The sequence below is a fragment of the Castor canadensis genome, chromosome 3 (genome assembly GCF_047511655.1).
Source record: "Castor canadensis chromosome 3, mCasCan1.hap1v2, whole genome shotgun sequence".
NCBI classification, from domain to species: domain Eukaryota; kingdom Metazoa; phylum Chordata; class Mammalia; order Rodentia; family Castoridae; genus Castor; species Castor canadensis.
This window is the reverse complement of record NC_133388.1, coordinates 17,309,878-17,323,335: the sequence shown is the minus strand read 5'-3', so window position 1 is coordinate 17,323,335 and position 13,458 is coordinate 17,309,878. Positions and strand designations below refer to the sequence as shown.

General features: G+C 38.2%; 1 protein-coding gene across 1 annotated transcript in view; it reads right to left on the bottom strand.

Moving 5' to 3' along the window:
- Positions 1–13,458, bottom strand: part of Catsperb (cation channel sperm associated auxiliary subunit beta) — a 134,280-nt gene that overhangs the window by 73,187 nt on the left and 47,635 nt on the right. Inside the window, exons 12-14 of the mRNA XM_074066957.1 lie at positions 13,115–13,264; positions 10,918–11,076; positions 2,581–2,725 (exon numbers count right to left, since the gene is read on the bottom strand). Coding sequence (XP_073923058.1) covers positions 2,581–2,725; positions 10,918–11,076; positions 13,115–13,264 — 454 coding nt within the window. The remainder of the gene's footprint in view (positions 1–2,580; positions 2,726–10,917; positions 11,077–13,114; positions 13,265–13,458) is intronic.

Here is a 13,458-nt window from a genome sequence, read left to right as displayed (position 1 = left end):
CACAGGAAATCAATGTGAGGCAACTCCCTGTATAGCTATCTTTATCTCAACTAGCAAAAACCCTTGTTCCTTCCTATTATTGCTTTTATTCTCTCTACAACAAAATTAGAGATAATGGCAAAATAGTTTCTGTGGGTATCGAGGGGGTTTGGGGGGAGAGGGAGGGGACAGGGGTAGGTAAGGGAGGGGGTAGGGGGCGGGGGGAGAAATGACCCAAACATATTATGCACATATGAATAAAAATAAATAAATAAATAAAAATAGAAAGGGATAGAACTGGAAGGAATACTATCAAGCTCATTCTATGAAGCCAGTATTACCCTGATACCAAAAGTTGATAAAGACACAACCAAAAAAAGAAAATTATGAACAATTTCCTTGATGAACATTGATGCAAAAATTCTCAATAAAAGGCATGCAAACTAAATTCAACTACGTATTGAAAAGATCATATGCCATGATCAAGTTGGTTTCATTCCAGGGATGCAAGGATGGTTCAACCTACGTAAATCAATAAATATAATATATACATATTCAGAATCAGGTACAAAAGCCACATGGTCATCTCAAGAGATGTAGAAAACGCCTTCATCATCCTTCCATGATAAAAGCTCTGAAGAACTTGGGACAGAAAGAACATACTTCAACATAATAAAGGCTGTATATGACAAACTTGTGGCAAAATATAGGCTGCAATGTGAAATTAGTGTTTAATGGGTACATTGTTTCAATTTGGGAAGATGAAGTTCAGAGGATGGTTATAAGTAATGGTCAAACAACACTCTGATTGCACTTACTGTCACAGAATTGTATACTTAAAAATGGTTAATACAGGGCCAGGCATGGTGGTTCACACCTGTAATCCCAGCTACTTGGGAGGATTATAGTTCAAGGCCAGTTTGGGAAAAAAGTTACCAGGACTCCCATCTCAACCAATAAACCTGTGATCCCAGCAATGAGGGAGGCATAGGTAGGAGGATTATGGTCCCAGACTGGGCCAGGCAAAAAGCAAGACCCTATCTGAAAAATAACTAAAACCAAAAGAGCTAGGGGCAGGGCTCAAGTGGTAGAGTGCCTACCTAGCAAGTATGAAGCCCTGAGTTCAAACTCCAGTACTGCCCAATCAAAAAAGGTTAGTGTGCTAAATTTTACGTTACCTCTATTTTCCCACAAAGCGAATGAATGAATAACAAAAGCAAGAAATACCAGCAGCAATCAAGAAAGCAAAAGGAACAATTTTATGCCAAAAAATGTAGAAATGTAAGATCTAAGGAAAGAAAGAGAAAGTTGTGTTGTAACAGGTCACACTGCCCTACACCAAACCCTTTGAGGCAACACAGAGAGAAGCAAGGTAAATCAAGGAAGTTCTGAGGACACTTAGTGATACCCTCCTGATAGGTGAGAAGGTGACGGTGGATGGGAACATATGGGAAGGGAAATAATGGGGAACAATCAAGCTCTCTTGAGTAAAAGCAGGTTTACTGCTTCCAAGCACTGCACTGAATTTAGAAAGTGTCCAAGTCTTACCTAAGTGAGGAAAGGAGTCTGGAGAATAGTTCATCTGTATGATGTTAAAGCAAATGCAAGCTCTGACCAGTACTGCACACTTGAATGATGAATTAGGTGAAGAAGGAATATTAAGGAGGAATAAAAGAGGTGATGGAGGAAGAGGGACAAAAAAGGTGGGAGAGGAGACATGAAGGAAGAGAAACTCACGATATGTAAAAGATATAAAATTCCATATGATACAAAGCATATCCCCACAGAGGAGGTAAAATTGTCCCCACATTTTGCATCAAAAGACCTTAGTAAATTAATAAATTCAATAAAACAAGATCTCAAAGACTGAACAGTCGAGTGAGAAAATAAAAAATGCAGCTCAGAGGGATATTAGAAACAAAATTAAGAATCATGTGTCTTTTTTATTCTAGGCTTCTAAATTAGTTAGCAAAAGTCATTGGAGTTGGAAGAGGACCACTGTCAGTGAGGTCAATCGTTATTAGCTGTTTCTTTCATTGTGCAAACAAATTCACAGGAGCTATTTTGACTTGACCAATGAAATCACAAGATTACCAAATTAAGAAGATGGAGAGAAAGATATCAATCACACAATTTCTCTTACACGTGTGTGGTCTCGGCAGAGTGACTGTGATATTGCATGAGATGCTGTTTGTAACACGCTGAGCACATTTGTATCTTTTAAGTGGCATTTTATTATTTGGTTTGAGAAAAGAAAGCAGGACATTGGAGTTGTAAATGTTGATCCAGGGTTCCTCTTCTTCAGAGGTGTTCGTAGGATCTAATTTCTGAATTTAAAAATCTTGTGTGTGTGTGTGTGTGTGTGTGGTACTGGGGTTTGAACTGAGGACTTCACCTAGGCAGGCACTCTACAACTTGAGCCACTCCCACCAGCAGGATCTTATTTCTGTAGATTCTGCAAATCCAACACCCATAATGGGTTTGAGACTTTAGGATTACTTGAATAGTAATCCTATTCTAGATGAAGAGGCATGCTTTTCATCTATCTTCCAACTGCTGGCCCACGTACACTGAGTACACCAATAAAGGCAAATTTCTTACCTGCCTTTGTTAAGTAAACCCTTCCATTTCTGGCAACGAGAGCAATATCTGAAGTATAAAAGCTATGATAGATGCTCTTTATGACACCACCGTAAAAGTCAGCTACTAATTCGAACGTGTTGCCGCCATCCATTGAAATCCATAACTAAGAGAATAAAAAGATAATATCTCACTGCAGGGCTGCTATGAACAGTCAGCAATTACCCATCAACCTCTTCTTCCTACATAAGAAAAGTCATATGGCACGATCTTTCCCATCTGTCACCAACATGCTCACACACATATAGACTCCTCACCCACTTGACCTACCCTCTATTTCCATCCCAGAGTCTGTGACAGTGTTTGTGGTTGGGTATCAGGTCTGCACCGTATGCATGGCAAATGCATAAGAGAACAAAGTCATTACCATGATCTCCCAGATGGAATTCCCTTGTTCACAGAAGGATGGAATGTTGTGTGCATTTGGATATGTATCATCTTTTTCTAGATGCCTAAGTGAGTGATTTTATATCTTTTTTCTTTCTGAATATGTGCATTGGTGCTAATCAATTTCCCCCTAAGGGATACTTTTGCTATATTCTACAATTTCGGTAAGTTGTAGTTTCATTTAGGTCAAAATATTTTAAAGTTTCTTTTGGGATTTCTTCTTTGACCCAGATGTTATTTACAACTATTTTGAGTGAGATTTTTCTAGATTTTGTTTCTGTCACTGATTCCTACTCCATTATGCTCCAGAATGTCTGTGGCCTGAGAACAGACATTGTGTGTGTTATGGTCCGGAATGGTCTATCTTGGTGACTGTTGCATGAAGCTTTGAGAAGGATTTGTATTCTTCTGGTGCTGGATGAAGAAGTCTACGGATGCCCTTTAATTCTGATTGATTGATGGTGTCATTGAGTTCGTATGTCCCTACTGACTTTTGGCCTGCTGCAACTGTTCATTTCTGATAGAGGGGTGTTGATGTCTCTAGATATAATGGTGTCATCCAATTCTCCTTGTAGTTCTACAAGTTTTTGTGTCATTTATTTGATTCTCTTATGTTATGTACACATGTTAAAGGCTTATATCTTCTTGGAGAATTGATGCCTTTGTCATTATTAATGCTCTTTTATCCTGAAGTCTGCTCTGTCTGAAATAAAGCTACTCCTACTTTTTTTGATTAGTGTTAGCATGGTATATCTCTCTCCATGCATCTACTATTAATCTATATGTGACTTTATATTTAAAATGGGTTTCTCATAGAAAACATATAGTTTCATCTTGTTTTTAGATCCACTCAGACAGTCTATGTCTTCAAATTGGTGTGTTTAGACCACTGATGTTCACAGTGATTATTGGTTTAGTGAGACTAATATCAACCATATTTGTAACTATTTTCTATTTGTTACATTTTTTTCTTTCTTTCCTCCCTCCCTCCCTTCTTTCCTTCCTTCCCTCCTTTTTCTCTCTGTCTCTCTCTCTTTCTTCTTCTTTTTTTTTTTTGGTGGGACTGGGGTTAGCTCTCAGGGCTTTGTGCTTGCAAAGCAGGCAGTTTACCACTTGAGCCACACCCCCTGTCCATTTTTTCTTTGCTCTGATTATTTTGGAGATGGGGATCTCATGAACTATTATTTGTCTGCAATGACCTCAAACCACAATCCTCACGATCTCAGCCTCCCAAATAGTTAAGATTACAGGCACGAGTCACTGGTGCCCAGCTTGTTCCCATTTTGTCGTCTATTCTTTTTCCACTTATTTTTTTAAATTTAATTTTATTTTCTTTATTAACATATTAGTTATACTTAAAAAAAACTTTCTAAAGTGGTTGTTCCAGTTCTATGATACATATTTTTTGGGGCAGTATTGGGGTTTGAAATCAGCACCTCATGTTTGCTAGGTGGAAGCTCTATCACCTACTTGAGCCACCACCTCCAGCCCAGCAGTACACATTTATAGCTCATCTATGTCCACTTTATTCTGATTCCTGGGCAGTGTGACAACCTTATAATAACAAAACAATCCTGATTCCTCCCTCCTTGCCCTTGTGTCATTTCTATCAGTTATTTGACCTATATGCAAGCATCTATCCATCTTTCTATCATCTATCTATCTATCTACCTACCTATCTACTTATCATGTATCTATACAAACATACATAGAGATATATGCAATCAAATCCATTATTGATATTATTAATTTGAACAAACTACTATTTGTTTGGTCAATTAAGAAAAATGCTTTTATTTTCCCTCCACTTATTTTTTTTCTTCAGTGCTCTTTCTCTTTCTTTCCTGATGTAGGTGCAAGTTTCTGACTTTATCATTTTCTGCTTTTCTGAAGCCTTTCTTTTAACATTTCTTTAAAGGAAGGTATACAAGTAACAAGCTTCTCATTTGGTTGCTATTTGTGTGGAATAGTTTTACTTCCTTTCTTATACTTTCAGCCTATCTATGTCCTTAGATTTAAAGTGAATTTCTTGTAGATAACACATTGTTTATCTCAATTTCTTAAAAAAGAGAGAGAGAGAGAGAGACCACATTCAGCTAATTTGTCTTTTGATTGGGAAGCTAATCCATTTACTCTTTTTCTTTTCTTCTGAGACAGGGTCTCACTGTTTAGCCTCAGCTGGCCTTAATCTCATATCCTTCAGCCTCAGCCTCCTGAGTACTGGGATTATAGGCATGAAGCACCATGCTTGGCCAATCTATTTACATGTAAAGGAATTACTGATACAGAAGAATTTACTGTTTTCATTTTGTTAATTATTTTCTGTATGTCTTATAGTTTTTTATGCCCCTTATCCTCTATTTCTGCTTTCCTATACATTTTGTTGATATTTGTAGTGACATGCTTGGATTCCCCATTCATTTCTTTGTGTACATACTATATAAATAATTTCTTTGTGCTTATCATTGCAATTGCATAAAACATTTAAAAGTTATAACACTGCTTTGAACAGATAACTTCAATCACATACAAAGACTCTATTCCTAGACAGCTCCACCTCTCATCCACTGTGTGTTATTGATGTCACAAATTACATATGTATAAACTGTATACACATTAAAGTAGATTTGTAGTATTTGGCTTTTCAAGTGTGAAGCCCTGAGTTCAAATCCTAGTTCCACCAAAAAAAAAAGTTTGACTTACCCTAACTCTACACAAGAATTAGAAGTGAACTTAGGTTCCATGATGACATTCACATGTTTCTGCATTTGTACATGAATTTACCTTTACCTAAGAACTGGATGTTCTCTTTAGCATCTCTTTCAGATAAGGGTGAGTGGTAACAAAGCCCCTCAGCTTTAGTTTATTTGTATTAATTAAGGCAGATAATTAAGAAAAGTCTTATACACCAGAGTTTGAACTAATCGCTAGGCAGGCACTGTGCAACTTGACCATGCCCCCAGACCTTTTTTTTTGCCTTAGTTATTTTTCAGATAGGATCTCATGCTTTTTGCTTGGCCTGGACCACGATCCTCCTACTTTGGCCTCCTGTACATCTGTGATTACAGGGATGTACTACCATATCTAGCTTGTTTGTTGGGATGAGATCTTTCTGGGTTTGAACTCAGGGCCTTGCACTTGCTAGGAAGTCACATTCCCAGCTCTTCTTCTTCACTTCTGAAGGACAATTTTCAGGATACAGTTTTCTGATTGGTAGTTTTTTTTCTTTCAAGAGTTTAAATATATCATCCCACTCTGTTCTAGCCCCAACATTATTTTGTTGTTGTTGTTGAGGGATCCACTAACAACCTCATGGCAGTTCCCTTGTGTGTGGTGCCTTTGATTTTTGTTAATTTGATAGTGATGTGTCTTAGTGTGGGTCTTTTTGAATTTGTCCTGATTGGAGTTTTTGAGTTTCTTGAACTTGTATGTTCATTTCTGTCCTCATTTGGGAAGGGCTTTTTTCCTATTATTTCTTCAACTAAGGTCTCACTCCCTTTCTCTTCCTCTTATCCTTCCTGTACTCTCACACTGCGTGTATTGATTTGCTTGACAAGTGCTCCTTAAATTCTCTCCACTTTTTTTCATTTTTTTCTTCTCTGAGTCAATGATTTCAAATGACCTGCCTCCAAGTTTCCTGATTTGTCTTTTTCTGTCTGAACCCCCTACACACCACCCCCCTAAAAACTGCTATGGGTCAACCCCTCTAGTGAAATTTTCAGTTGAGTTATTCAGAATTTGTTTGGTTCTTTTTAAAAGTTCCTATCTCCTAACTGAATTTCATTTTGTTTATGCCTTGTTTTTCTTGATTTTTTAAAAAGTTCTGTTTGTGTTCTCTTTTATAGGTCATTGGGCATCTTAGTTATAGTCATCTTAGATTATTTGTCAGGCAGTGAGTTCATGGATCTGCCTTTCTTTAGGGTCAGTTTCTGGTTTTTCTTTTACTCTTTTGATTGGGCCATGTTTCATTGTTTCTTTGTATCCTTATAATTTGTTGTCATGGTTGTTGTTGTTGAGTCTTGAGCATTTGAAAAACAAACATTTTGCCCAGTCTTTATGGTTTGGCTTCCTGTAAACTTTCACCCACCAGCCTAGCTGGAAGTCCGAGAAACTGCCAAACTTTTTCTGAGCATGTGTCTTTTCTGGTTTGTGTGTGTGCTATTGTCTCAGATTCTCTGAGCAGCATGTCCTGATGTCCTCTTAGAAGCCTGTGACCTCTCATTGTCTCTCGTATCTGCCTGTGGAATTGCAGTCCTCATGTGTCACAGTGATCATATCTGATTTCAGTGGTTTCCCAACAAGATCCCATCAGCACTTTGAGTCCCTCAGGCGACCTCTATGCCTTTGTTTCAGTCTTGAGGGAAGATCCCTAGTGTGGGAGGTTCCTTTCAGTTGCACTGTATTAAGTCAGATAGGAGAAAGACACAGATAGATGTGCAAAGAAATTTGTGACTTTTCAAATGTCTCCCTTTTGCTGGAATTTCTCCTTTGTTTTATGTTGGTTTGGGTCCTGTAGCTTCTCAACTAGTCTTTAGAGTTCTTTCCGTAACATTTTGGTCCATATATTGTTATCTCAGTATCTTCACTCTAATTTTTTGTTGTTGTTGAGAAAATAGAAGATAATTTCCACAATCTTCCATTACTGTGTCCACCCAACTACCAGCTTCTGATTCCAAAATGCTCCTTCCCATTACCATAGAATAATGTCTGAGCTGTTACGTAAGGCCAGTCTCTCCACAAGCGCATACTTCCCATCTTCTCTCACCTACTTCAAAGCATTACTCTTCTCTCTCTCTTGCATCATCATATCTTCCATCTCTCCTGAAGAGTTCCCGTTAACACGCAGCACAACTATTCCTGTACTTAGAAAACTAGTCCTTTCATCTCCATTCTCTCTTTAAACAGTACCCCACTTCACCACTTCACTCTTTAGCAAAACTTCGTGAAATGATTTGTTTGTGTTCATAGCATCTAATTCTTGTCTTCTCATTCTCTCTTCATCAGGCTTTCTACCTCCCTGATCCCCACAGTGACTGTTCTTTGAATCAATGTATAAGCACTCTGCACAGAGGAAGCAGACAATTTGCATCTTTCCCAGAGTGTGAAATTGCATATAGATGCACTCAATTATAAGCAATCACTAGCATCACTCTACTGAAATAGCTATTTTCAGTGTCAACAATGAGCTCCTCAGGAGATGGGTGCTTAGACTGAATGATGCCTTCCAGAAATCATCAAAACATCCAAAGAGTTATGATTAGAGAGTGCTTACTTACTATATTACAAAGGTTTTTGGAGCCAGGTATTGCGGCTCATGCCTGTGATCCTACCTACTTGGGAGGCAGAGATCTGGAGACCAGATTCCTGTTCCAGGCAATAAGTAAGGGAGATCACATTGCAGCAGAAAAGGCTGGGTATTGTGGCATGCTCTGGTCAGATCAGCCGTGCAGGCAGTATAAATAGGAGTAACAAGGCCCAGGCTGGCCTGGAAATAACTGTGAGACCCTATTTGAAAAAAACTGAAAATATAAAAGGGCTAGGGTGTGACTCAAGTGGTAGAGCACCTGCCTAGCAAGCACAAGACCCTGAGTTCAAGCCCTAGGATCACTTTGAAAAAGGATTTTAGGAAGATTCAATAGAGTCCCGCCCATATTTTTCTCTGATGCCGTGATACATCCCTGCAGGTCATTTTCATCATATTGCACAAGGAATACGATGTCTACTGTCTTACATTTATCACAAGTAGCTGAACTATTTATAAAAATGCAGGGTACGCACTGAACTTAAACAGAGACTACTAGCCCAAGAGAACAGTACACACTAGCATCTTTTACTCCCCACTCTGGGCATTCCTGCAAGAGAACACAACCTTAGATTTTGTTTTATAGAGCTACTTGCTCAGAAGTACACACCATGATTCTCATGGCAGTTTATATCTTTACTTTGGACCGTTGTTGTCAGCTATTAGACTCTGGCTGGTTTTAGTTATTGTTCATTTGTTTCTCACAGAGTTGTTCTGATTCCTTGGCCTTCCTAAATTCCTCACATTCAACTACTGGTCTCATTTCTTATATAGTTTTATATAAGTATAGTTTTTGAGAGTAACATGTAAGGAAGGCTCTTTGACTTCAATCCTGACTAGATATTGCCCACAGCCAAAGCCTGCTGGCAATGTGTTTGATCTACACACTTGTGAGCCCCTAACTTAGAGTACAGCAATTTCTTATAAAATCATTAGTTTTCAATCCATGAGTTTAGGAATTTCACAAGACAACAAAGCAGCCACTCGAGCAAAAAAACAAAAAAACAAAAAAAACGACAGTAAGGTGTTAAATAAAGTCCTGGAATGCAACTTATTCAGAGTACACGGTATCTATGGAGATATTACAATGAACCCCCTTGTACTATTACTGTTATTCATATGGTTGTTTGTTCTATAGGTCAGACAACCTGGACACAGCTGAATGTAAACTGTGTGCATCATATAAGAGTAACCAAAATTCAAAGGCTAAATAAACAATGTAAAAACTGAAATAAGGGAGTTCTATGAAGGTCTAGAAACAGGGCACCACCTTTCAAATCTCTAAATCTCATATAGAATAGGGATTGTAGACCAAGAAATCATATGTCAGGTTAAAATTCAGACAGTTTTTATTCAGATATAGAATAGATTGGCAAATTGGGAGACACAGGTTCAGTTAGAAACAATCAGGTATTCCATCAAGGGTGAGAGGACTTGGTTTGGAGAAACAAGGGGGGTAAGGGGTTCAAAAATGGTTTTTGGTTGGTTCTGTTAGTTACCCAAGTTGTTTTGAATGAATTTGGTCTTTCTATACATCGAGTTATTCCACATGTGATTGAGGGCCATTGCAAGGGGATTATCAGTGGGCAGTAAATCTTCTAAGATAGTTAGCAAGTCAGCAGAAGTCCCAGAATTGGACACTGTTGAAATCTGGGGTCTTGTTAAACACTTTCTATCCAAACAGCATTCTTCATTTCTGAGTTAAAGGTTGAGGAACTAGTATCTGTGAGGTAAACCACAACCTGTCAAATGCCATCCCTAAATCTCACAGAGAAACTTTGTTCCCTGTCTTGACCAAAGTCATCTTAATTTTTATTCTCACAGGTTATTTGAGAAATGTCAATGAGAAAATGAATTCATTGCTCTCACTGGAAACCACTGAAGTCCATTCTTATTTCCAAAGTTTACTTAACATTTCATATTTTGTGCTCCTTACTTTTAAATTGGTTAATGGTCCATTAGGTACTGTAAAAAGTCCTTTATCAAGCTTTCAGGCTACTGATAACAAACTGACAGGAAGACCCAAAGCTGGAGAATGCTAGTGGGAGGAGCATAAAGAACAATGGAGCCATAGGAGCTAGGTATGTGGTGCACACCTGTAATCCCAAGGCTGGGGAGCTAGCAGAGGGAGGACTGTAAGTTCCAGTGTAGTGTGGGCTACTTAGTGAGACTCTGTCTCAAAAAACAAGGCAAAACAAAACAACAAAAAATGAAGCAGGAAACTAACACAGCCAGAAAATGATGCTTAGATAAAGTCAAATAAAGAAAGGCCAATGTTAAATGCTGGAAATGCCAGATAGAAACACACTTTCAGAGTTAATGGCAAACTCTAGGTCATTCAGAGTTGGGAAGAAATGTATTATAGTAGCAAAGGTAAAAAGAGCTCTGGTTACCTATGGTTCAGTGAATCAATTGAAGGTTAAAGGCTGACAGTAGTTACTAAGTGTAACACACAGTAAGTAGTCAATAAAAATTTGCTGTCTTCCCTCCCACTTTTACTTCCTACCTAGATTACCAGAGTGGCTATGTCCTTTATGAACAACTATTTAGCATAGAGTAAGTGCTTGATTTACCTATACACCAGAGGATGAAATTTCATGGGTACACACCTGATTGCCATAAACATACAGAAAATGGCTTCGGGGATGAAACACCATTCCAGTAGGGATAGAGAACGAGTAAGGAAACTGGAAAGTTGGAAATTTTATCTGGAAAACTGATTCATCATTTTTTAGGATGCTCACAGCACAAGAGATACGTCTGGTGGTCTAAATTAAAAAAAAAGCATGGGGGATCATAAGAATTTTTCCATTATTACTAGTCCATGTTACAATTTTTAGACTTTCTGGGTACTTGCATTTTGATCAAGATTGGGACAGATCCATTAACATGCCATAGAACTGAAAGGATTGGCAGTCATACACACCTCTTTATTCTACTCTCCCCTGCCCATTTTGTAGATACTGAAGTGAATTTTTAGGAGACTAATTTATCCAAAGTTCTGTAATGAACGGCACAGAGAGGTTTATTACAGAGTCCTTACTGAACGTGGCAGACAGACTCTAATGCCAGTTCTCATCATGGTCATGCCCAAAGTGTAGATGCCTAACTCATACCCCAATTCTAGTGGGTTGTGATCTGGAAGGGGATCAGAACATGACACCCTCAAATAGGCTAATTTGGTACAGAGGTCATTTTAAGCTGAAGACTTTTGATTCAAATAATGCAGAAAAAAAAAAAAAGGGTCTCTCAGGAACTTCCCCAATCTGACTAAAAGCAACTTCTGGGAAATTAGACTGCCATCAATTTCTCTCCAGAAAAAAGAAAACAAAACCTACCCCAAATCCCCTCTTCAGGTGAGAATGAGGGTCCTGAAGGAGATACCTCCATGGACAAACATTTGCCTTCTCATCTACTGTTTGCTCCCCTGAAAACTAGTTACCCATCAAACAAGTCATTTGTTTTCCCAGAACAAATGCAGCAGTTGAATCTCAAAAAATGTTCACCTTACAATTACTTTATACCAAAGTGGCATTTGTAGGGTGCCAGTCCTCACCCTCAGCTATTGAGATCATTTTATCATTGCCAAGTGCTAAATACAATTTTGAGTAATTCATCACTGAGTTTCTCCTATACACAGGCATGATACATGTATAAAGAAACTGTTTTCTTTTCTCCTATTAATTTGTCCTTTGTCATTTTAATTTGCAGGGTCCCATTACTGAATATAAGAAATTTTTTTTCTCTTCTACAATCTCAAGGGTAGGAGCAGAAGCTATGTATTTTCTCATGGTTCTGAGAATAGTTCTAATTCATAGCTAGAGTTAAAGAACTTTGGAATAGAAAATAAGACAGACCTATGGCAATGGGTTCCTTTTTTGTGCATCTTAACTATCCACTTTAAGGAATCTTAAATTATATGGAAGATATTCAGCTTATATTTTCCTGGAGAATTAGCAAAGGATAATCACTACACAATCAGCATCATGATTTCCGTGTTTTCTTCTCTTTTCTCTCTTTTTTTTTTTTTTTTTTGACAGCTCTGGGGTTTGAAACTCAGGGCCTCACACTTGCTAGGTAAGCACTCTATCACTTGAGTCACCCTTTCAGCTCTTTTTGCTTTAGGTTATTTTTCACATAGGGGCTCACTTTTTTTTTTTTTGCATTGGACAAGCCTCAGAACCATGATCCTCTAACCTCGCTGGGATTACAGATGTTTATCACACACCCAGCTTATTTGCTGAAATGAGATCTCATTAACTTTTTGCTTTTTGCTCAGTCTGGCTTTGGATGATGATCCTTCCAGTCTCTGCCTCCCAAGTAGTTGGAATTATAGGTGTGAGTCACTACATCCAGCCATGGTGTCCATTTTTATTAAACTAAATGACAATCAGAGGTGAGAAACTTCTGAAGTGTCACACTATACTAATTATCAGAAATAATTTTTCTGTAGCCAGTTTTATCAAGTTTTGTTGCTAAAGATAGTAAGAATTTGGAAGTTGGGCGCCGGTGACTCTCTCCTGTCATCCTAGCTACTCGGGAGGCAGAGATCAGGAGGATCAGGATTTGAAGCCAACCCAGGCAAATAGTTTGAGAGACCATATCTTGAAAATACCCAATGCAAAAAAAATGGGCTGGTGGAGTGGCTCAAGTGGTAGAGTGTCTGCCTAGCAAGCATGAGCCCCTCAGTTCAAACTCCAGTATCACCAAAAAATAAAAATAAAAAAGAATGTGGAAACAACTTTGCTAAGGTAAATTTGCATTGCTCTAGTGTCACAGCAATCACCTGTGAGCTATAAGACCTACCAAGTTGTAGAAGAAGTAAATTCCAGTATTCTGCTCTTGGTCAATAAGAAATGTTACCACAGTTGGCAAAAATTTTGCATCTTTAACATTGTAAGGTATGCAAGGTAACCAGTTAAGAAATGGTTCTTTACCATAAAAACAAGAGCTTGCCTACAAAAAAGAAAGGAAAAGTTAATGCTGTTTTTGAATGTAAGTCCTAATTAGATATCATAGGGAAATAAACTAATAAATTATTGCGCTGTCCTGACTGACCACAAATCATATTTTTAAGTCTATAAGGTGTATGCCTCTCTTCTGGGGGATACAAATTCAGAAAACACTGCAAAGCATCTCATTCCAGCAAG